We start from the raw sequence: 26,799 nt of genomic DNA, 5'->3' as shown, positions 1-26,799 counted from the left end.
ACCAGTTAAAGTAAGCGAATAATTGAATGAATGATAATAGACAGGCTAGGTTTTTTGTTTTTTTTAAGAACTAGCTAAACATTTGCATAGCCATTATTTTGACTGAAACTTCCTTTAAATGTGTTTCCTTTCCAGCTAGCTTATGTGAAAAGTGACCTCTTATCCATTTACATACCTACCCAGAAGTCATGTGATCATGGTTTTACGTCAAGCTGTCAATTATGATAACAGACACAATAAGAACAGCCCAAGTGTTGATAGCCTGCTTCCTGACTGTATTGAAAAGTTTGTTGATAGTCCACTTGTGCCCTTTCAATTGCTTGTCTCTAATAAAAGACTACCTTTCCAGTGTTTTTAATGTACCTGGCATTGGTTTTGCCATTTGCCAGGACAAATATTATAAAGGGATTTCACTTAATATCTTAGTTAAAAGTTATTCCTATGCACATAATTTCTTAAAAAGGCCATTTGGTATAACAGAAATTTTGTGTGTAATGAAAAGTACTTTCAATTTCTAGTTTTTAGATTTTATCAAGAAATGTGTGGAAAATATTTTGATATAAAGTAGCCCAGTAATTGAAATTGAGATAGTAGCATTATATATAGTCATGCAAGAGATGTAACATGCTAAAGCTCAAGCACCAATAAAATCCATGCAAATGTGATAAGTAATACAAGGACCTGAGTTGATCAGGTCATTCATTCACTAGTTTTAATAGTAAACAGCATTTGTAGTCAAGAGATTTTAATTTTGAGGTTATGAAAATAAGCCTTCTATTTTACATTGCTTACTTTGTTGTCTCACTTAGGAAAGGCAAAATGACTTCCCATTTGTTCACCTAAAATCTCAATTCTGTACCAAATGTTAATATGCACTTCAATAGCTGGTTTGAACAGTGAGCTCTTATTTCCAAACAAGAAGCTTAACTACAAGTTTTTATTTGCAATAAGGTTTTTTTTTTAATTTGTTGTATTAATATATGATAGTAAGGATTTATACTTTTATTATGACCTTAGACTCAAATATAACAGTGATAATGGAATTTATTAAACCTTCTCATATTACCAGACTTTTATGGTAGCAAAGAAAAAAGGCCAGTAATTAGCAAATTCATTATGAGAGACCAAATAATGAATTGGAGCTAATTTAAGAAAGTTGTCTCTTATTAACCATTTATGCAACAATTGTTAGCCTTGATTACAAAATAATTTCTCTATTTTTTAAGCAACATCCAACACTCTGCTATGTGGTTCTCATGTTCTCAAGAGACAAAATCTTAGGAAATGTAGTTCTTCACTGCCTATCATATTGAATGTGCTTAGTGTATTCATGAAGCATAAAGACATGAAGCCCTGTATTTTACTAAATTTCTGTGAAGTAAGAGAGGCGGTCCTTGACAATTCTTAAATAGCTTCAAATCATAACAAGAAAATTCTCAGCAGAAACTAAAGAATTCAGTTTGCCAAAGCAGGACCCACAAGTTCTTCAAGCCACCACCATTGTCCAATAGAAAAGTTAACGAAAGAATGAAGCTTCAATTGAAGTTGTGATTTAAAAATTTTCCCCATGCCAACTGTGAATGCATGAACTAAGCCAATCATTCCAAAGACAGTCTAGTTCCAGACCTGAACAACACTCAAGATTGAGTTAAGAGATAAAAGGAAAACAAAGTCCTGATCACTTAGCATGAGCTGATTATTATGACTAATTAGGATTGTTTTGAATTATCAACTGGTTACACGAATATTTTTAAAATGTTCTCCACGATTATGTAGTTTTATTTTTCAGATTCAGATGAGATATCTTCTTTATAGATAGGTAAAATACCTGTGTCGAAAATATTTCAAGGCACTTAGCAACCACTATTAATCAGTGATAACCATGATAAAAAGCACAGAAACGTACAATTATAAATAACAACTGCATGTGTATCAAGTTAATGGGTATAAAAGCATATATTTTTAGTATTCAGATTTGCCAATATGAATGTATTGCATTTACAAGTGGAATACAGGGTTAATTTTAATATTCTCCAGGTTAATTTAAAAATGCCATTACCCTTGTGAGTTAGAAATGACTATATTGAGCTCTGTTTTAATGTCACTTTGTGGAAAGATTATTTATAAGAGTCAAAATTTTTCAACAATTTTAAATTTATTGCTAACTCTAATTTATGTAGACTCTATTAGGGTTCTTTTCTAAGAAAAAATAGCACTCAACAATGGACATCAATACTTTTCATAACCTAAAAGGATAAATCTTTATAAAGCAGCCACCAATGAACTAAAGAATGTACCTGGTGACAATATTTATTCTTAAGGGGTCATGTATATTAAAGGCTATGGGGAATGTTTAAAAGAACTCTCTCAGACTAAAACCACTGCCTTTCTAATTTTGAATTTCTCCGAGCTAATATAAAATGATTGATTACCTTTATTTCATGTACCCCTTGATTTTCCTTTTCATTCATCATTGAGTACTTTAAACCAAATGCATTTAGAACCTGCTGCTAGAAGAGTGGTCTATTTTAAATCTTTGTAAAGTAATAAAAGGACACAGTAAATCAATCTCATTTCTGCTGCAGGAAAAAATAACCTTTACTGAAGTCATTTAAACTATTTCTGTCCCTCTATTCCCTCTATCCCACAGTAAACATAAAATTTCATCTCTCTGATTCTTTTCAAATATGAAAAAAATAAAAGTTACAGCTTTTAATGAAAGCCTTAGTTTATATTCCTGTATAGTATGATAAGCATATACATTCATTTTCTGTGTCTCAAAATTATAGCTTATTATGAATTTGGCATATTGGACTTCTTCAATTGAAAGAGTAGTACTAACTCATTATATTTCAGGAAAAATTATCTGTTTGATAATATTTAAAATTGAACATTACTTTTTTAGTCATGAAGCTTATAGTCTTTTAATTCAAGGATCAATATATCATACACTCCAAATACATCAACTATATCTGACTGAACAAATGATATTTATATGGTAGGTGGTCTTTGCTTCACATCGTTTATTTAAATAACAAGTGGTAGTTTTGATGAAAGCAACTGTAGTTCTGAAACTTGTGTGTGTGCATGTATAATATACATAAAACATATACTTTTTCAATTAAAACTTACTCAGAACTCTACATTAAGACTCATTTTCATGATGCTTGCTATTTTCTTTATCTATTCTAAACTATATATGAAAGGAGAAGTAACTTTTGTGAACTTTTGTGTGTGGTCTTGATTATGTGAGGCTGCAGTGTTAATCATATGTGATAAATAAAAAAAATAGAGCTGCCATAGGTTTCAGGGGAATAAATATATGAAAATGGTTATAATTTCTAAATGCATTTGGGGCTAAAGGATTTAAATAATGGAGACATGTTTCTACAAATTTAAAATTAACTGGAAATTAGAGATGTGTCATAAAGAATAATGCAAATCCCGTGACAATAATATTTCTGAAAATATGTGGAATAATTTTTAAAAATGAGTTTCTAAACCTGTAAATCCTGCATATATTTTTAAAAAACACAATGAACATACATTTGTCAAATAGAACCATATTATAGTAATTATAACACATTTATATTATAGCAATTTTAGAGGTGAAAAAAAGCAACATTCCAGAGAATTATGTTGAAAAGCCAATGGCTGGTAAAACCACTAATTATTATTTGGTATTTTCATAACTGTGTACAGATGTTTTCAGTTAGTTCTCACTCTTTTGTTTTGTTTTGTTTTGCTTTTTTTAAACCTGGCAAAATGTCAAGTATCTTGAATAAGCTATCATCTTTATGAGTTCTCTGAACCCTGCATGTGGTGACCTTGTAGTCTATGTAGTCTACCACCTTGGTCTGCAACTGGGCAGGACTCGAGAATTCCACATGGAGCAGTTAAGATAGGTGCAATAAACATAAACTAAATGGACATAGTGGACACATCCAAAATGAAAGAAACTCGCATGAGTAGCTGTAAAGACTTTCTACATATGTAAAAGTTCATACATAGGCACACACAACTTCCAAATGAAGAGCAAGCTAGATAACACCAGCTCTTATTTATTACTGCCCATTTTTTTCCTATGTGCTATTTTGCACACTGTTAATTTCAAACTACTCAGCTATCACAACTTGAGAGCAGCAAACATATGCACCATAAAATATCTTTAAATTCTGAAGTGCTTAGAATTATTTCTGCCACCCTATAACTAGAATCGTGGGACTTCTGTATTGGTATGGTCCATGCCTTTGACTGTGGCTAATTTGTTTATAAGCCACCATTAATCCTGGCTGTATATTTTCACAGTTTGGGTAAACACTTCATTTGCATTAAATTTACAGCATTAATGAGATGTGAAATTTAAAATGCTACTTGAAACATAAATGATGTAAGAAAAAAGAACAAAAAAAGTGTTTTATCACATCTGAAATCAGTAAACCAATTTAAACCTATTAAAATAGGAATGATGTGTCGCCTGAGATTTTAGCTTTATAACTCATCTTTTTGGACTAAAATACCAAAATGAGGAGTAAAACATCTGGAAAGCATGAAAGAGCTCAAAAACACAAATTGTGTACTGCTTCTACTCTAATTGGCTTTTAAATCAGTTTTCAATTTTTGTCTTTGGAAGCAACTGACTAGTAAATTCTAGCCTATAAGATTGAGGAAAATACTCTTTGGCTGAAACACTGTTATTCATGGATGTTATCCATATATGCTAAAGATGGAAAAGGTCTTGAGCCAACTTAAGAAACCCTATTCAGAGAGGAGAGAAACAAAAGATAAATGAGAAAATATTTGGGAAAATGAAACGATCAGTTTCTTTCTCAGAAGCCCCGTGAGCCCCGGTCTGAGTCCAGATCTGAGAGGCAGCATGGAGAAAAGCACCAATGCAAAGCGTGGCTACACCATCACACCTGGGGGAAACTTGCCCACCTGTTGCTGATGTAGGAAGGATGGGTCTCTTGGGCTTAGTCCCACATATCGATTGGCTTGAGATGTGCCTGAGGCTGTGTAGGCTGATTAAGGAAGAACAAAAACAAAGATAAAAATTGTGAACTATCAGAATGAACACCCTGTCCATGTAAAAGAAACCCAGAGAAGTGGGATTTGCAACTAAAAAAAAAAAGTGTCTCTATTTCTCTTCTTTTTTGTATGAGTGAACACTAAAGTGATATAAAAGAAGTATGAGTTGGCCTCAATTCAACTAGTTGTTCCCCTCCCCAAAAATCTTCCTAGTAACACATTATCCCATGCTTTGATGTGGATGTCTCACACTCACATGCTCTGGTTCCAGATTCGAAGGAGTACCACGGACTTGTTACCTAGAAGGGGCCTTTTCTTAAAGGTATTGATATTAATTGTCCAGTAATGGAATAATCAATGACAGTCTGTGATTCTGAATGTAAAAGCAGCCTGAAAGCCTGTCAAGAAAAAGTGAAGTCCCTTTAATGATGGGACTTAATAAACAGATGTGCCTGATGATATGGGACGAAAAATGTCATATTCAAAAAGTCTTACTAATATTATTAACATGAAGGACAACCTATTTTTTTTATTATATCAGTACAGAATGAATTTGATCTGTGTTTTATTTAATGTGACTAGTGACCTTAAGTTTGATATTGATCCTTTTGAAAAAAGTCTTTATTTTCCAAAATCATAAAATGCCTTTTTTTTATAATTGGTCCAGGAAGACCTTTCTTGATGTTCAATGTGATTTAAAAGTTGATGACACCTTTTAAATACTTTGTCACCTAGCAGTTTAAGTGTATGGTGAATAATACTTAAGTTAATATGGCCTCACCTTGCAAGTAACTTTCTACACAAGTGTTTTTCTGGTACAGAGTAAATTTTCCCAAAGGATGATCTCCCTATTCCTAAAGATTTTTGCTTCTTTTCACAAGGAAAATACTACTGAATCTTCTCAGTATTAAGCAATTTCATTGCTCCATGTTGCAATGAGCTGAACTCAATTTTCAACATATTACATTTACACGTGTGAAGAAAGCTAAAATGTCTGTCTTAAAGTTATCAGATTAATGAGGAATTCAGAAATTAATTTTTAAAAGACTTCTTAAAAATTAGTACATTAAATTCTGCCATGTTCATCTGAAGGGCCACAGAATTACATTCATTCAGGCTTTGTTAGGTCTGCTTTTAAAAATATTGAAGATTCTGACAATTCCTCTTTTAATTATTCCTGAATAAAGAGCCCATGTAAAGCGAGCCATAAGCAGCCAGCAGCCCCTTCTCAATCTCCGGAATGAAGCACATCTAAGTGGATGCCGAAGAGGAGGTTCATCTGCACAGAGAGGGCACCACCTCGATCCTACTCTTTCTTTTCATCCATGAGAAAAAGATTTTCTTAGTCTTTGCATTTTCCTTAATTTTATTCACTTATCCATTCAATGACTAATTTCTTATTATTTGTGATGCTTGGGAGCTGGAGCTAGAAGTTTGTTTAGAGGAAAGAAAACTGACTCACTTTATTTCTTTATGAGGTTAGAAAATGGGATAATGTCGTCATTTTTGTACAATCCAGATATTTCTTTTGACCATTTTATGATTTTACTAGTCAAATCATATCTCTTTTTTGGTCAATCTGTAGGTGAGTATAAAAACAATTTATTAACAGACCAATAGTACTCCTGTAAGTGAGATGTGACCATTTAGCTCTGATCTCTCCTTGTATTTCATTTCTCAATGTCACTCAGAATAGGTATCAGAAGTTTCTGAAATTTGTCTCTGATTATTTACCTGTAAATAGTCTTTTGACTTTTTACAAAAATGTTTTCTATTTATTTGCTAAATGATTGACTGTGTTTGCTCAAAGAAGCCAATACATGTGGTGTTTTAGTGGCTGTAATGTTCTTAGCTAACCTTTGGAACAAATGAATTATTCGTCTTCCTGATGCAGATCTCATCCATATGGGCATTCAGGGAAGTGTTCGCGCTTGTAGAACCCTCTACCAACAAGCCATTTCTAAGTGTTAATGATTATTGATGGGAATTTCAAGCCTATATGGATTTATTAGTCTATGGGGCTTCATGAATCTTGAGAAAGAAATGTTGAATTCATTGTACAAAGTTGTCCATTTTTCTTACAGGTTTTCTTCCTAGTCTTTTAGAAGCCACACACACACCAAAAAGAAAAAAAAAAAAAAGCAAACATCTTCCCAATTACTGAGAAAGAAAGAGCCAGTGGTGCTTCCAATTGTCTGTTATTCCACATAGGAATTTCCAGAACATGGGGATTTTCTTGCCTTAGGGAAGGCAGAAGGTCTATATTTAAGATATGTGTATAAATGATAAGAAACATGCTAATCCCTGTTGGCTGGAACTTTACTCTTTCCACCTTACCAATATGTGCACACTGCTTCAGATTTGGGAAGCCAATAGTCTGGATGAAGCCAGTTAAAAATTAATCCCTTGTACACTTATGAGCATCTTATGTGAAGAAGAAAAGAATCATCTGGGTTATTGGCATGTGGTATGTAAGTTAACTGGCTACATCTCTGACATATAAAATATTATGGACATGCTAAAAAGCACAGTGCCTGATGTACCAGGATAGGCAAAATCATAAAAAAAAAAAATTACAGTTGCAGACAATGAAAGTACGGGTAGCTTACATGTACCTAAGAACTAAACTTTGAAATGTTCTCATCTACACTTAACAATGTGTGACTGTTTCTCACAATGACAACCTAGAGTAATGTAAACATGCAATTATCTTAGAGGCACTGATTCATTCTGCCTTGTATAGGGGCTTGATTTCTATAGGAATGCTCCAATAAGTAACAATTATCTAATCTTTCTTGGGTGATATAAAAACCTTTTTAAGTTATTCAGAGCATTTTTGATGTATACCTTGAGCAAGCAGGCATGGCTCATTTTTGTTATAACTGTTTATTCAAACAAATCCGCTTCTCTCTTTTCAAATATGCTGCATTGACTGATATTTGATAACAGAGAGCATGTGAAAATCATGCTACACACATGCCTGCTTGTTCTACATAAATGAGAAATCTCCATCTGGTTGGGTAGCTGGAAAAGTTGCCGTGTTTTCCACCTTGGATCAGATATCCAATGGTGCCTCTGATGGACATTTCTCATTTCCTACAGAAATACTTACTGGTTGCTGTAGGTGAAGCTGCCTCACCTTCAGTGGATGTAGTGATGGGTTTAGTATCTGTCATGGTCAGGGTCACAGGTCGCACTGCACTGGGATGGGGAGAGGGTGCCAAGACAGGCGTGAAATGGCCAGGCACTTTCCCTACTACTTGACCACTGCTGTTAGGCTACAAAACAAAAACAGAATGCCGGGTGAAACAATCCAAAAGGCAGTCATCTTGTCCAACAACTCCACGCTGCACGCTCAGGCTAGTGGACCCTGCACGATGTAGAACTGCCACCTGAGCCCTCTCAAGGCTGAGTCAGAGAGGTCAACCGATGGTTAGTAGTAATAAGAAGCAGCAGCAATTAAAAGAAAGTCTTCATCTTTAAAGCACTTTATATAGGTTAATTCTTTTTTCACAACATCCCTGAAAGCCAGGTAGAATAGATTTTTTTTTTTTAGTAAGCCAGACAACTCAAGTGTAGACTTAAATGCTCAGCCCAATGCTAAAATGGAAGTCCTTACTGAACTAGTGAGAATTAACAACCAGTGCTTCCTTCTCCACTCTTCATTTTCTACAATGAGTCAGTTTTGGCTTTCAGAACACAGTTTTCACCTAAATGATGATATCACTGACACAGGAAGACAAGATTATCTACGAGATCAAACACATCAAACTTTATAATTTCCATCATTTACAGTCAAGCTCGTTCTTCTGCACACAGAAATGCTGGTTCTCACTCACACAGTTATGCTCAGATACTCACATCCAACAGTTTATATTCTAGGCTCTCCACTCAACTTTTGATGATATACTAATGCAAACAGAATGAGATATAGAGTATCTAAAGTTTCAGATTCACACAATGATATAAAATGCTGAACTAGGTCTGCTCTAACATCTATAAAGAAAAGAGTTCCAAAGTAAATTAAAATGTGCTGAAGTGAAACAGAGAGCAATCAAATATGCTTTTGTTATTTGAGTTACTCTTCCATTGTTGGGTGTGGAGAGTTACACAAAACATTTATTGTTGACATTTGTGGGAACTAACTGAGAAAATCCCCTGGGTAATGATAGAAAAGATATTATTATCTGAGTTTTTAGCCCCAGGTACAAAAATAGTATCTGTGGTAGGAGATGAAATCCTAAGGGTATGCTGTTTGCAGAATCTAAAATGTATTTTTCTAGTCAAAGAATGCTATTTTTTATGACATTCATGTTGGAATTCTCCACTGCATAGTGTACACAACAATTTGCTAGCAGGATATTCTCCACAGATATTTGGTCTTTATAATCTGCACTGTTAACAGCAAAAAAAAAAAAAAAAAGAAAAAAAAAAAGCTATGAAGCAGAATATGTATCTAAGTAACTACATATAAATTAAAAGTAGACATTCCTTTAAGGAAAAAGAACAGCTAACAACAAGTAAATACTGTAACTTCGACACCTGAAGTTCCTCAGAAGCCACATTACTTATTTAAAAAGAAAATGGACTTCTTGAATATCCTGACCATTCATCATGAGTAATTTTAAGTATTTAACTTCATGTCAGGAAAATTGACCAGAATTTCCCCCCTACGGAAATCTATGAGAGACTTATACCTTTAAACTAATTTTATTTAAAATATTCCATTGAATAGCATGACTGTCTCATTCTAATCGGTGTAGCAGCAATGCAATTAATCTCCAAATTGCTGTGGGGAGGATGAGGCATCTCAGTTGCTTGACTTAACAATCAAAATTGGTGCAGAGCTGGAGGATATTGGGAAGGAAAATTGACTACAGGTGAATGAGAACTCTCTTTCCCCCCATTGTTAGAATTAAAAAGCTGAATATCAAGCATCTTATTTTGAAATGCAAATTAATTAGTTTTGAGTTAAACATCAAAGAGGATGTAATAATTCTACAAAATAACTCTGCAGCTCTCTCTGTAAAGACCCATTTTTTCTTTCAAGGGGAAAGAGTAGTTTGTTTCTAAGGCAGACCGTCACCCTCCGGTTATTCGAACATTGCAAAAGACTGATTTATATATCTTAACTCAAAAAATAACCACCTCATTTTATCGTTGGTGGCACATTTGATGTTAAAAAGCATGTCTGCATACCAAGGTCACCAAAACAGATTGACAGTACCTACCTGAGAGCATGGAAGGGAAGAGTGTCAAAGAAGACAATGCTAACCTCACCTGTTCTATGGCTTCGTCTACAAGGACTGAATCGACATGAACCAATGGACATTTCTCTCATTTAAAATTGGTAAAAATGAGAAAGAAAGACTTCCCAAGCCAATACAGATAACTTCTCTGAAACTAGGGCCAGAAGAATGGAAGGTTATTTCTTTTCGGTTTTCTACTAGTTCAAATAGTCGAAGCTACACTGTAAAGCTTCTATCTTTTATGGATGTTAATAGATAAACTTTCATGCTGATGATCTGAAAAGAAAGACCTCTTATCTGAAGATGAAGTTGAACAGTATTAGGAAAGGATTATCCTACTTACTACACTGCTGCTATTATACCAAATCCTGAGAGGGATTCTTTTTGTTTTAATTGAGATGAGAATAAGAAGCTTCTCTTAGGCTCTAGATCTTTACCTTGAAAATATGAAGAAAAACTGAGAACAATATAGGCAGATTAGCACCTAATATGCCCTCTTAACTTATAAAGAAATTGAAATATACGTAAAACAAGCACTGAATAATTAAAGAAATGCGTAACACTAAGGGCCTGATTTTAATTTGCATAATTTTTCCCCTAACAGTGCCTAATTAAGACATCAGTTAAAAAAAAAAATCCAATGGAACTCTAAGATTTTCCACACTGAATTAACGTTAAGGACTTTTAATGGATGTCTTAATTAGACTTTGTTATTCATGGAAATTCTACACAAATTAAAATCAGACCTTGTGCGCACTGTTCCCAGCTGAGTCTAGCAAAATGCTCTATGGAACTGAGACTTTTGAATCCATGCTCTGACAGCAAATTTTATTTCTAGACTGATACCAGTAAAAACTGATTATTGTTATAGGTCATTAAAAGTACTACACCGTTTGAATGTTTTCTTGTAAAATACAAATAGTTTAACTTCAAATTCAAGAATCAAGAATAGTGTCTTTAGTTTAACCTTATTAGTCACTAGATCTAAAAGTATAGGTGACTTTTGAGTAACCTCAATGGTGCTGGGTATGTTGTTATTCAAAACAAAACATTCAGAGAGGACCATTTTGCTTCATTTTAACAATTAAATTAAGACCAAGGGAATTTGTTTTTCATGTCTTTCTTGGTAAATTCTAAATTGGTATGTCCATACACTCACTGGCATTTTAGTTATTGAATGGCACTAATGACAGAATGTTTATGAAAATCCTTCAGAGCATTAAAAGTATAAAAGAAGGAATGGACAGAAACCATGGCGGTAAAGCAGCAGAGCCAAATACCAGACCAGATCCAAATGACATTTTGGATATGATGATTGACAGATTCAGCTTTGGAAGGGTCTAGACACTGATAAAACTCTCTGCTTGATTGTGGCAAATCCTCTTATTCCAAATTGCTATAAAGTTTAGAGAGCGAGAAGAAACCACATGTTTGGGGAGTAAGAAAGACACATGAGTCACTACACTTACACAATGAATCCCTAAAACCACTGCACCAAAAAAAAAAAAAAAAAAAAAAAAAAGCACTTCACTTCTGGTAATGTCACTCATTGTTAATGTAGTCAGGTCTGTGCAAAGAATATTCAAGTAGTCATCAAACACTGAAAATGTTTACATTACCAAAGCTTATTTTATACCTAATAGTTGGTCTATACATACAACTGTAAGTTCTTTTTTGTGTGTTTATTTTAGCTCATACCTTGTTCCTGCCTGAAATAAGCACTTTGTATCTGTGTCAAACCAGGTATCTCAGAGGTGTGAACTCCAGCTCAGAGTTTTTTGTCAATGTAATTTCTGCATAAACTTTCTCTTCAGTCAATGAAAATCCAAAAACATCAAACCAAAAATATCTTCACAAATGTGCCCCTTTGGGGCAACACACTTCCTACCTGTCATTCAGCCACCTTTAAATAAAAACTTACTGAGTCACCAAGAAACTTCCTGGAGATGAATTTCACAAGGCTGATGTTCTGCCAGACATACTGTCTAAGTTTCAGGTCTTATAGTTAGACCCGTTCACTTTCCCTTACACTCTAAGCTTATTTTCGCTCTCATATTTTACCTGGCTGGTTTGTGGACTGGATGGGTCATAAGAAGGTACATAGTTCTTCAGAGTATCCTGAGGATTCAGATGGGGAGGATATCTGATTGTTGGATGAGAAAAGTAGCTCGATGGGGCTGGAGGAAGAATAGCTTGTGTTGGAAATGGCAACGGTGAGGGTGGAGGTGGAGTTCGAGTTGAGATGACTGCAGGAGATAGAAAAGGAAAGATTGACTTGTCAGTGGTTTTCCTCACTACTCTGTTCCAATCCTAAGAACACTGTGAAACTTTAAATCGGTATCTCTTAGCTTTCTCCCCATGATTTAACCACACCCTCTTTACACAATTCATACTCAATAGCACTATGGCTAAGCACATAGACACAATCTCTATTTTAGGGAACCAACAATTTTGTTTTCTAGCTCTAGGGATGATTAAAAAAATTATCTTTAGGGCTTCCCCAGTGGCGGAGTGGTTGAGCGCAGGGCTGTGAAGCTGCCCCCAGCCTCTGCAGAGCCAGCTCAATCCTCGGCAGACAGCAAGGGTCCCACATGGCACACAGACCTCTCCTGCCGCCCGCTACTCCCCTCAGCAGTGTACTTCATCAGTCTGCCTGTTCTGCTCCCTGCTCTGGCTCTGGTGAATCCTCTCACCCTCCAGCACTTCTGACTGTACTCAGTGGTTGTATAAATAAATAAATCTTAAAAAAAAAAGTTTATCTTTATAGGTTAAGTCAATAATTGACTAAACATTTTTCTAAGCAAAGTTATTTGCCATCAGAACACATTCTTTAATCAGAAAATTTTTGTTTTTTAAGTACAAAACAAGTCACAGCATTAATTAGAAGGCAGCAGACTCTCAAAGTTTCTATCAAAACTCAAAACAGAAGTATAATCCAATTTTAAATAAATATTTTCCCTGTATATTTTACTTGACGATCGGTTAGAAGGGAAGTGAATAACTAGTAGGCAATTATGTCCTAAGTAATTACCTGGCTATTGTACAAATACTTACAAGCATTTGAACAGAGGACACTGGAACTCTTTTTTTTTTAAATGAAAATGTTCCTTTGTAATAAAGTCTTGTAACTATCTTTCTTCCTAGTCTAACTTTTACTACATGTAGATTTAAAAAATATTATTAAGACAGAATAAAACCTGTAGGAATGTGGATTTAAACTTTCATATAGGCATAGCAGTTTACCTATAAATCTCATGTTATAAAAAGAAAAAATATACAAAACATATGCAATGTGTACAATGTTTAATTGTACTGTAACTTTTCAACACTGGTATGGCCACAACTTATTGTTTGGCTTTTGAAATGTAATTCTTAAGTTTGAAAAATGGGGTAAGTATCATTCCATGATCATTATCGCTATGAAGTTGAGGGAAACAATCGCATAACTACAAATTTAGAGTACCAATTAGTATATGCAGAAGTAAGGACAAAATGTCTGTTTCTATTTATTATTTGATCCAAATCATAGGAAATTACAAATGATAAATGTTTTATGTTTTATGAGACAACTTAGCAAATAATATGAAAAAATAAATTCTTTCCATGACCTATAAATGAAAATCATCTGGAATGACTTTAGCTCCAACTTTGTAATTGTGTGAATAAAAAAGAAAACTTTTAAAGGGATGTTGCTTATCTTCCTCCAAGAAAGCTTTTCTAGAGGATACAAGAAATTAAGATTGTATATAAAAGGATCACAAATTTCATTTTTAGGTCACAACTTTACTCCGGAGTGTCCAGAGTACTCAGAATCCTCTGGATTGTTATAATGCAGATTGCTGGGCCTAACCACAGACCTACTGGATGAGGACCTACAAGGGGTAAGGCACCAGACCCTGGATTTTAAACAAGTGCCTCATGTAATATTTCTTCATACTCACATTGAGCATACTCTATCAATGGGATATGTTTCACAAAACAATTATGTATCTCTTAAAACAACCCATTATTGAAATATGACTTTTATTTAAGAAATACACTTGAACGTATAACTTAAGGGAATACAAACACCTACATTAAATAGAGCATCTTTTTATCTAGTTTTATTTTATTTTTTTTAAAGATTAATTTATTTATGCATTCAAGAGCTGGGGTACAGGCCAGAAATGTGGGGGTGAGAGGATTCACCAGAGAGAGTGGGGAGCAGAACAGGCAGACTGGGTGAAATACACTGCTGAGGGGAGCAGCGGGCGAGACAGGAGAGGTCTGCTGCTCCATGTGGGTTGCTCCCTGGCTGGGAGAATCGAACTCCTGCTGCAGAGGTTGCAGATTGCTTCATAGTATGGCGCTTAACCCCTTATGCCACCAGGGAGGCCCTTTATCTAGTTTTAAAGAGCTCTCAATCTCAGCTCAATTTAACATGAGCTTCACTCACATCTGTACACTAACCCTGGAAATACAGAGCTCCATCTTGGGTTCCAGAATAAAATCCCAACAACTACAGAGGTATAGATATTCTTTAAGTATATCAGGACCCAGTACTATACCACATCTTTAGCCTCATCTCTGGTCACTCCCTCCTGGCAGGCTATTCTTTGGCCACATGAAAGATATGTGGCTCTTTGGATGTACACCTGTGGCAGTTCCTTGCTGCCTAACTGCCACTGCATTTATCCATGCTGTTTGTTCTGCTGGAAACACCCTTCTTCCTGGCCTGTTTTCCTTCTTGTGGTGTATTCAACCATCAAATTTTAGCTTAGAACACACCTCCTCCAGGCATCTAATCTTCCTCCAAGTAGCCAGGTAAAGTGCCTAGTTGATGAGTAGTCCCCTGGCTCCCCACCATACTACGAGCTCTTTAAGGACAGAAACTATCACTCATAATCAATGTAGGCACAATAGTGCCTAACACAATACACACTGAACAAATATCTGGTGAAGGACCAAGGCAGAAGGCTTATGTAGGTCTATCACGTTTCATTGTTTAAAATATACTGTTTAATTTTTCCCAAATGTTAGCAGTATGAATATTTTAATCAGGTATCATAAGAAATGAATGATCTGATTTTCAAGCTAATTTAGCCTAAGTAGTCAACATTACAAATGTATGCATAAACTGATTTTTTGGCTATCTTTGCAGCATGTACAATAAATGTAAAAATCTTATTCTATATTTGATTTGTGTATCCTCTTAACTTTATAATTTCCTTAATGATAGCAATAAAGGCCATGAACATTTTTAAGCATAGCGACAATACATATCAACATACAGTTGCAGACCAAAGATAAGGACATCATTTTAACAGATGGCATGTCCCTTTAATAAGGCTTAAAAAGCAGATTCAGTTTGTTAGAGGGATAAGGAATTGCCTAACTATAAATTTAAAGTAATGAAAGTATCACTATCAACATATTTATATAAAATTTTCTCCACCTAAAATTAAGTCTCCCTAGGACTTAAAAATAACAGGTAGAAAGTATACAATATGATTTACTGTTATAGCTTATCTTTAATTTGTGGAAGATTATTTAATATTAGTTATTCCTTAAAGAGCAAATATTGGATTTTTTCCTATCCAAATTAAGATACTATATAATATCAAGTATTCAATATATCTATTAATATCAAGTATATACTATTAAGCATTTGTCCATGGGAAAGATTCAGGCAAATATTGGGTTGTTGGAAAAATCATGGTGTATTTTTTCTGTATTTCCAAGCAAAATTGAATCATGACCTTTCTAACAACCCAGTAAAATAATTGTCAAACTAAACACCTATTTTACTTTTCAGATCAATTTCATTCCCAAATAAGTAGTTAAACACTGAATTTTTTAAATAGAAAATAGTATCTATGGAAACAGTATCTACATATTGGAATATCTTTGGAAATACTCTACACTCAGCAACATACTCGAATTCCATCTTTCAAACATATAATTAGGCCAATCCTGTTAAGATAACTATGTGGCCCATATTTTCTAATTTCTTGTAATTATCATCTTTCCAATAAAGGTAATTAAAATTATATACATAGATGGTATTTATTTATGGCTTTGAAAATTTTTGTTATATTTTGTTAAGAAAAAAATTTGATCCAATTGTGACTGGGTATGGGCTCTGCAAACAAGAGGGAGGCTTCACTATTTCTGAAATTCCTCACCACTGTGTGCAACTCCAGGTATTCCGGGATGGTGGTGCTGGGGGAAAGTGCTCAATCTTGGAGAAGAATCCTGTGGAGATGTAGAGCTGAACAATGGCTTTTCAGGCTTCTTCATAGTAGTCGGAGAAGACATATCTGCAATGGAAAAGGGAAAAACTCAAACTTTATGACTTTCTTAAACTAGAAGCTTCAATTAACAAGGGATATTTCAAGTTTTCCAATATTTTATTATTTTTGTACTCTGGCTCATGTACATAAAACCAGTTATGTTAAAATTTTGTGATATCTGTCAGAAAAAATCTCTACTGATACTAACCCAAAACTTCATTAAAATTATCAGAATTACTCCTATTACTAAATAAATCTTAACCTTCTGAAAAACCCATCAGTGCATTTCCTTGACCTGTTGGTTCACATCAAGAATTTTTTGTCTCTCAAGCATTTCATTCTTAGAATTATATGATTCGGAGGTTTGTCTTTTGACTCACTGTGGAAAGAGGAAAACCTGGCACAAATATGACAAACAATTTCTGGGTATGCTGTTAAGTATATCATTGATTTAACATCTTTTACGGAAAACTCATTACTTATTTAGCAAAAAAAACACATTCCTTAATTTACTCATTCTGCAAATATTTATTGGGTTCCTCTACTTGCTAGGTAAAGTAGTGAGGATGCTAGGAAAATGAAAAGTAATCGCAGCTGGGGGGACAGTCACTGTCAGTGAAAATAATAACCAAATGGTGGTCAACAGTTGAGAGGGAGGAAGTATGTTGATAGCACAGGCGTTTGCTGTGACTTCTCCATTCTTAATGTGAGGCGACAGTGACCACCTCTGCCCACTACCCCCTTATCCAGGTGGAGGAAGGTGACTGAGTGGTGCTATGTATAAAATGTGGATGAGATGACATTCCCAGAGAGATAAAATATTCTGAATAAGGAGGTCAAGGTCATGTAACATGTACAAAGTATAAGTACATTGTGGAGTGATGAAGCATAGAGATGAGGCAGGAGAGTGAGCAGCTGGAAGGACCTACAAGACCAGGGGCCACATACTTCATATGTAAATATCTGGAAGCTTACCCAGATGGCAGAAAACAATCAATGGGTGAAATACAATCACATTTATTGTCTAGCGCAATCCCTCCAGAAACTACATGGAGGATGAACTAGTTGAAATGGAGACAGCAGTGATGGGGACTACTCAAGAAGACAGATTAATTAATACATTCTTTCCATAAATATTTATTGAAGGCTTAATTTATGACAGACACTTCACTGTTGTTGGGGCTACAACAGTGAACTAGATCTGGTTTCAGCCTCCATAAAACTTAAAATCAAGTGAGGTGACATGGACAACGAAAAACCAATGGCAAAACTGTATAAAAATGGCAACAGGGGGAAGTAGTCATAAATTCCCTCATTCATTCATTCTATAAGTATTTATTACTGCCAAAAGATAGATCATGAGAGCTGGAAATAAGACTGGAGGTAAAGTCAGTGAATACCTGGTTAAGCAGAATCAACTGAATTCAAATAATAACTGATATAGAGGTTACATCTTGGGTGACTGAGATATTGTACCATCCAGTTAGTTTGAATAGGGAAGCTGAGAGAAAACCAGTTGGTAGGAGAGATGGGCCCTGTTTTTAACACTTTGAGTAATACTGATTTTTATGGAGGTTGATAAATGTACAGTGAGATATTCCAAATCATATGATATAAAATTTATGTTTTCATTAGCAAAAATATCAAATATAGACACAAGTAGAAGAATAATGGATTCCCATGTACTCATCACCCTGCTTCAACAATCACCAACTCATAGCCAATCTTATTCCATCATGACTCTATCTACATTCACTCTCACTATATTATTTGAAGCAAATTCCAGGGATTCTCATAAATCACCTACCAATATTATACTTGTATTTCTAAAATTAAAAATTATTAAAGTTAAGATTCTCTGAAACTTCATCAACATAAAAGTTAAATAAAAGTACATTTTAAACCCATAGCCAGGCTCACAAAGGAAAAATGGGAGAAAGCACAAATAAGATCACAAATGAAAGAGGAAAAACCATAACAGACACAGCAGAAATCAAAAGAATAATCAGAAAATACTATGAATAGTTATATGCAAATAAGTTCAACAATCTGGAAGATATGGACAAATTCCTACAACTTTACAATCACCCAAAGCTAGATAAAGAAGAAATAGAACACCTAAACAGATCAATTACGAGCAGTGAAATTGAAATGGTAAGCAAAACCCTCCCCAAAACAAAAGCCCAGGACCAGATGGATTTACAAATGAATTTTACCAAACATTCAAAAATGAACTAGTGCCTATCCTTTATAAACTCTTTCAAAAAATTGACAAGGAAGGCATAATACCAAACACGTTCTATGAAGCCAACATTCCACTAATACGAAAACCAAACAAAGACAACACAAAAAAAGAAAACTACAGGCTAATCTCTCTAATGAACACTGATGCAAAAATTCTCAATAAAATTTTAGCTATCAGAATCCGACAATTTATCCATAAGATAATTCACCACGACCAAGTAGGATTTATTTCAGGGACACAAGGATGATTCAACATCCAAAAATCAATCAATGTAATCCAACATCAACAAAAAGAAATATAAAAACCATATGATAGTATCAATAGATGCTGAGAAAGCTTTCAACAAAGTACAACACCCATTTATGATAAAGGCCCTTGAAATTCTCAGGATACAAGGAACAAACCTCAACATCATAAAGGCCATATATGACAAGCCAACAGCCAGTATCATTCTCAATGGTGAGAAGTTTAAAGCATTTCCATTAAGATCTGGAACAAGACAATGATGTTCACTCTCAGCACTGCTTTTCAATATAATACTGGAAGTCCTAGCCAGAGCATTAAGACAAGAGAAAGACATACAGGAATCCTAACAGGGAAGGAAGAACTTAGACTATCACTATATGCAGATGATATGATAATATAGGTAGAGAACTCCAAAAACTCCATAGAAAAACTGATCAAACTAATCAATCAGTTTAGTAAAGTAGCAGGATACAAAATCAACACGCAAAAATCAGTAGCCTTCCTATACCCAAACAATCAGTCTGAAGAAGAAGAAATAAAGAAAACCATCCCTTTTATTATTGAAACAAAAAAAGTCAAATATTTGGGAATAAACCTAACAAAAGACGTAAAGGAACTATGCAATGAAAACTATAAAACACTGTTAAAAGAAACAGAAGAAGACACAAAGAAATGGAAAGACATCCCCTGCTCATGGATTGGAAGAATTAACATTATCAAAATGGGCATCCTACCAAAAGCAATTTACACATTCAATGCCATTCCAATAAAAATATAATGACATTCTTCAAAGAAATAGAATAAATATTGATGAATTTTACATGGAGCCACCAAAAACCCTATCTAGCCAAAGCTCTCCTGAAAAAAAAAGGGGGGGAATGGAGGTATCACATTCCCAGACTTCAAACTATACTACAAAGCCATAATAATCAAAACTGTATGGTGTTGGAACAAGAACAGACACACGGACTAGTGGAACTGAATAGAAAATCCAGAAATAAACCCACAGATTTACAGTCAACTAATCTGACAAAGGAGCAAAGACTATGCAATGGAGCAAAGAAAGTTTGTTCAATAAATGGTCCTGGGAAAACTGGGTCACTACATACAAAAGAATGAAACTTGACTACTACCTCATGTCATGTACAAAAACCAACTCAAAATAGATTAAAGAACTAGACATAAGACCTGAAACCATAAAATATGTAGAAGGAAATATAGGTGAAATACTACATGACATACACCTCAGTAACATCTTTAAAGACACATCACCCAAAGCAGTGATAGTGAAGCCAAAGATATACAGCTGGAACTACATCAAATTAAAGAGCTTCTGTACAGCAAAAGAAACAGGAACCAAAAGAAAGAGACACCCCACCGACTGGGAGAAAATTTTTGCACGCAACATTAATGATAAAGGACTGATCACAAAAATCCACAAAGAGCTAATGAGACTCAACAAAGACAAAGTAAATACTCCAGTCAAAAAATGGCAGAAGAGCTAAAAAGAAACTTCTTCAAAGGGGAAATGCAAAAGCCAACAGGCATATGAAAAAATGTTCAATATCACTTGTGATCAGGGAAATGCAAATCAAAACTACAATGAGATACCATCTTACACCAGTAAGAATGGCACATGTTAAAACATACTAACAATAACAAATGTTGGTGAGGATGTGGAGAAAAAGGAAATCTCCTGCATCACTGATGGGAGTGCAAACTGTTCCAACCTCTATGGAAAGCTGTGGAGATTCCTCAACCTGCTAAAGATGGAGCATCCATATAATTCAGCAATTCCACTCCTAGGTATTTAACCAAAGGACACAGAAACATTAATTCAAAAGGGCACCAGCACCCCTATATTTATAGCAGTACTATAAGCTATGGAAACCACCCAAATGCCCCCAAATAGATGACTGGATCAAGAAGATGTGGTACATATACACAATGAAATATTACTCAGCAATCAAAAAAGATAAACTCATGTAATTTGCAGCAACATGGTTGGAGCTGGAAGGGATCATGCTCAGCAAAATAAGCTGGAAAGAAAAAGAAAAATACCAGATGGTCTCACTCATAGCAGGAATTTAGAAAACCTAAATAAGGGACCAGGAAAAAAGACTAATTATAATAAAGTAAAAATCAAAATCAACAACCAACTATAAACCAGAGACACATTATGTGGGGGAGAGGAGGGAGTAGGATCAAAACGGGGGGGGGGGGGAGTTGTATGGGGTCTATAACCAAGATGAAAATGCATACATTGTGTAAAAATGAAAAAGATATAAAAAATATAAAATATAAAAAAGGGAAAAAAGTGCATTTTAAATTAAGAATTTCTTTGGCATAAGATGGCTTCATGGTGCTATAATATGAGCAACTATATTTTATTATTTAAAATATTACCTAAGCTCTGGTAGAGACATCCAGTAAAATTAAGTATCTGTTTTCAGCATGTTGGCATTTAAAGAATGGACATGCTACTGTAAAGAAAGTAGACATCACAGGCTACAAAAATGATAGGTATATTTGTAGACATAAGCTACAATTCTGTGACTAACTGGCTATCACTAAACTATCAGAACTTTAATGAGTCAGTGAACCATTTCCTTACATTTTCTCCAAAAGTGGGAGGAAAAAAAGAAAGGAAAGAAATCATCAGTGAGGCCACAACAATTACTGCTGCCACAAAAAAGAGAAATTCTAAACCAACTCTTAAAGGATGCTCATTTCAGCTAATTTACATTCAAAATGTCAAAACTATTTCTCAATTTCACTTAAGAGCGATGACTTTAAAAGCTAATTGTACAAATATAGGTTTTTTTGATTGCTAAAAGTTTATCACAAATTGTTAGTTTAAAGGACCCCATCACATCACATTTACAAATTATGGAATAAGTTTCTATTCCAAATTTTTAATTAAAAATTAACTACTGAAAGAAAAACTGATGGGTGAGGGTGCATGAAATGGGTAGAGGGATCCATTGTATGTTGCTGGATGGAAACCGGACTTTCAGTGGTGATCATAATGTACTGCACACAGACACCAAAGCATTTAATAGTATACATTGAAACTTACATAATATGATCCAATATAATGTTTATATTGAGCTTAAGTTAAAGAAAAAAAAAAAGCTTGGTGACTTTCTATTGACACTTTTATGTTCCATCTATGCTTAAATAAAAATTTCAAAAAACCTAAACTCTGAAAATGTTTCTAAAGACCTCATAGTATACGGTATATATTGTACATCATTTTAAAACAATTAAAAATATGACCAGATCTTAGAAAACAGAATGAATATCATTCTAGTTATGCTACTTCTAGAGAAGATCAATCAAAGTTATTGGAATGACTGTAACTATTTCAGAATCTTCATTAAACATAGCCAAATTCTAGAGTCTCTTTTTGTAAAAGGTAAATACAGCAAAAGTGTTTGTACAGAAGTTCAAGACTATAAGTGATTATATAATTTTTAAAAAATAAAATCTCTGCATTTTCTTGCTGAAAATGTTATACTTGACTTTACTGGATAATTGTTAAAGGTACATCTTTCTTTCTGATTCTCCTTTAGGCATAATTATGGTAACTTTATATTCAGAAAACACACTGGCCAAACTATAAACCAGAGACACACTGCAGAGAGGGAGAAGGGAGTAGGATCAAAACTAGGGTGGTGGGAATTTTACGGGGACTATAACCGGGATGAAAATGCATACATTGTACAAAAGTGAAAAATGATGCAAAAAATATATAAAAGAAAAAAGAAAAAAAAAGAAAGAAAAAGCAGCATACACAGAATAAAACCTACTCCTTCAGGTTGTAAAAGGGACCATAAACTACCTCAGTTTTTATTTTTTTAAAGATATATTTATTTATGCATAAAAGAGCTGGGGTACAGGCCAGAGGCATGGGGGGGTGAGAGGATTCACCAGAGACAGAGTGGAGAACAGAACAGGCAAACTGACCAAAGTACACTGCTGTGGGGAGCAGGGGGCGAGTCAGAAGAGGCCTGCTGCACCCTGTGGGTTGCTCCCTGGCTGGCTGAAGTGGCTGCAGATAGCTTCATAGGTTGCATCTTTTTTTTTTTTTTAAAGATTTATTTTATTTATTTATACAAGCACTGGGTACAGTCAGAAGCACGGGAGGGTGAGAGAATTCACCAGAGCCAGAGCAGGGAGCAGAACAGGTAGAGTGTCGAAGTACACTGCTGAGGGGAGCAGCGGGCACGGCAGGAGAGGTCTGTGCGCCATGTGGGACCCTCCTCCGGTGGCCGGGGAGCAGCCGGGGATCGAACCGGCGCTGCAGAGGCAGCGGGCAGCTTCGCAACCCAGCGTTCAACCGCTGTGCCACCGGGGAGGCCCCATAGGTTGCATCTTAACCCTTGCGCCACCAGGGAGTCCTTCTACCTCCATTGGTCATACTGCAACCATTTTCTTTAGGGACAAATAATGATAATATTAGAAAGTAGGTGTAATGCCTTTGTTTTCCCATTAAATGGGGCCTATTAACCAATAAAGATATTCTGGTGCACAGGCTATGTAAGCACAAAGTGAATCCCCCTCACTGAAAAAAATTCTTTGGAATGAAAAAGGAAAAAAAGTGAAAGGTTAAATATCTGGGAGAAGAAAAGATAGAATTTCTGGTTATTACATTTTAATCATGAATCAAATTAGCTTTGTTTGAATTTTAAATTTATTTTGAATGTCTTCAGTCTAATACATCTATTGCCAAACTGAAAAATGGTATAATTTCTATTTTTAATGCACTCATATGCTACAGAAAAAAAAAGTTTAAGGAATGATTATCTAGGAGAGTTGGTTTTAAATAATCTTTGGTGGAAAAAACAAATGTCATGCTTCTCCCAAACTATTGTCCCTCAAGCAGGAAGAATAATACATGAAAAGATTTAGTTGAAATAAGTTAAATAATAATAAAACTGAATAATATATAAATATATAAGTTGAATAACAATGCACACCTGAAAATGCACATGCTGAATAATACATAAAACAAAGAAGCTGAAGAGAGAAGCAAGATGACAAGAAAAGGATTGGTTGATGTTTCTACTGGGGCAAAGAAGCAGTAGTTGTTGGTTGATGAGATGGCAAAGGCCAGTAAAGACTCGACATCTAAATTTGATTCAGAAAGTAAGAAGTATAAATGAATGGATTTCAGAAGAGCAAACTTTGAAACAAACCCCACCACACACACCCACACCCCTCCCCCCTGTTCTCATACCATCCATATGCCCTTTGCACTTGCAATTTCTGGTTGAATCAAGAATTTCCTTTCTAATCTCCTCCTTCTAATCATTGCTCATTATAAAAAGGATAGGTGGAATCATCTCCTTCAAACAGTATCTTTGTCATTTTAAGTTGGCTGGAGTGCCACATTTTTGTGTGAATTTTTTCTTACCGTTTCGTTTTATTTAAACTGAAGTGAATTAGCTTATGACCTCCTAGGGCAACTAGGGGCCACGCGGTCTCTCTTCTAACTCTGTGTCTTTACATATGACATTCCCTTGAACTAGAAAACTATGTCTTCCTATATTTTTATTCCATCTATAAATCTTATCCATTGAGCTAGCTGATTTTTTTTTCTCTTTAATTCCTGCTATGACCTTTGGAGATCTAGACTCCCTTAAATATTCTTGAGATTGTGCCTTGTATTATTTAATAATTTTTCCATTATTATTTTAGTGGTAGTAGTAGTATGTTCTATCATAGCATATGTTTTTAAAGGTTGACTGATGGCTGACCTCCTGTGAAAAATTATTTTATCAGAAATGCAAAAATATGCAGAAAAGCTAAAGAAACATGCTACTTGGGAAGAGAATTTTTAAAACTCTAAGACTGAAAGAAGTCAATGCAGGCACTATATCTGGGCAGTTTATTTTAGAATCTCTTGTGTGTGAAAGCTGTGTGTTACAATGATATCTAGGGGTGTAAGATAAATATAGTAACTATGGCCAAGATATCTTAAAATGCATGCTGCATGAATAGATACCATCAAAAGAGAAGTCATTGGATATAAAGGGAGAATAAAAAATTAGTCACTGAATTTCTAAAAAAAGTGTGAGAAAGTAAGACAAGGCATAAAGTTTAAGATGCTAAACTAGACCAACTGCTTCCTGTCCTGGTGATGCTTACAGTTCACCAGAGAAGACAGACATTAAATCCAAAACTTCACTAAATAATTGTAATTGTGATAATAGATTAGAGCAAGGATGCTTCTTGATGACAGAGGGTTAGAGGTTAATGTTTTCTTAAAGAATCAGCCACATTGATGGTGTCACTCTTCAGTGTCTGCACCACGCCTGTATTCATAATTGGACAATTAGCATTGGCCCTACAAACCCAACTGTGTAGTTAAATACACAATAAAAGGTTGCCAGGTACGAAGAGTTCAAGTAGGCTACTCCTATAAGCTGGTTCATTTAAACATAAGCATATCTTTACATAAGCATTTTGTAAAATCAAGTCATCACATAATTTTTACTTGGTACACTTTAATTTTTTTGGCACTGTGACATCTATATATCCTAAACCCTCACATGTCATTCATTTCAGAGCATCACTTCAAAGAGATAAAGGCGTAAGCAAATAAAGAGTTAGATCAACTCATCTCCCAGCAAGGTAATTTCATCTACAAAGGAAGAGCGTTGCTGTGAAACACAGCGTATGCACTCAACTCGTCGGCAGCTTGCACAAATGGCGCTCCAGATGTATATCTGTTCAAGTCAGCCCAAGGCAACAATTTTGATCAATTCTAATGTGATAAAATGCTGCAGGGAAAGTGTGCAGAAACGTGTTTACGTCAGCCCTTAATTAAACTGTTGTTCACTTCCAAAGAACCTTAGGAAACACTAATGAGACATGAGTTTGGGCAATTTCTTCATCAAAGCAAAGACCCTTTCCTCAGTCTGTAGCAGCCTGTCATCCAAGTCGCTCCCGGGATAAATGTCACATGGCACTCCAATCAGTTAGCCACCTGTTAGGAGAACTTCACTGAAGTCAACTAGTGATCTAGGGCAAGCTCAAACAGCCACCTTAACACCTGCCTGTCTGGGACACCTGCTCCTTTTTCACATGTAGTAGAGCAATATGTTAGCTTTTCCAATATGTTTGAGTAGATTAAGGTTACAAATCAGATTTCTATCGACTACATGGAAAACACACCATTTTCTCTTTTTTTTAAAAAAAAAATCTTATTCTTTCCCCCTATAATGACACTTAAGGTTCACAACTATTTTAAATCAATTATGGAAGAGTATAGAAGATTTCTTGAATTTCTCGAAGATATTATTTTCAGCACAGCACCACACTAAGTTAAAATGCATTACCTGTGCCATTCCTATGATTTAGAAAAATGCAGTTCTATATTATTAGAAGAGAAGCAAATTACCTCAAAATCTGCTAAAAATCCAATCCTTGTGCATAGTCTTAGATTCTCATTTCTATTGACATGCATATTTGCGAACATGTCTATATAAACCCTAAAACTACAAGTCACCACTTGATGATGTCTCTTAATTTCCAGAATTTAACACGAAGGTATGCTTTATTACTATGTGCTTAAAAAGCTATAATCATTGTTAAAAATATCTTCTTTATTTTTTACATTATCAAGCTGCTGAACAGATGTTACAGGATTTTATTTTTTCCTGCAGAAGAATACTCGAGGTGCAATGAAAGCAGTAGGGAAACTTCTGTTAAATTTGACCCTTTGGTATGAACATGATACAGAACAAATAAA

The 26,799-nt window shown here is 34.9% G+C and overlaps 1 protein-coding gene across 7 annotated transcripts in view; it reads right to left on the bottom strand.

Annotated features, from left to right (window-relative positions):
• Positions 1–26,799, bottom strand: part of NFIB (nuclear factor I B) — a gene marked incomplete at its 5' end in the record, with an annotated part of 427,407 nt that overhangs the window by 18,645 nt on the left and 381,963 nt on the right. For 3 of the 7 annotated variants that reach the window (XM_084237478.1, XM_084237479.1, XM_084237480.1), the window contains 2 exons: positions 12,339–12,523; positions 16,442–16,576. In XM_084237478.1, the coding sequence (XP_084093604.1) occupies positions 12,339–12,523; positions 16,442–16,576 (320 nt within the window). Of the gene's footprint in view, positions 1–4,938; positions 5,022–8,140; positions 8,307–12,338; positions 12,524–16,441; positions 16,577–26,799 lie in introns of all 7 variants that reach the window. The other 4 variants (XM_084237474.1, XM_084237476.1, XM_084237475.1 and 1 more) reach the window with 2 other exon arrangements.

The sequence above is a fragment of the Talpa europaea genome (assembly GCF_964194135.1).
Source record: "Talpa europaea genome assembly, chromosome: 7".
NCBI lineage: Eukaryota > Metazoa > Chordata > Mammalia > Eulipotyphla > Talpidae > Talpa > Talpa europaea.
The sequence above is the reverse complement of the archived record's forward strand: the minus strand, read 5'-3'. Positions and strand labels throughout refer to the sequence as shown.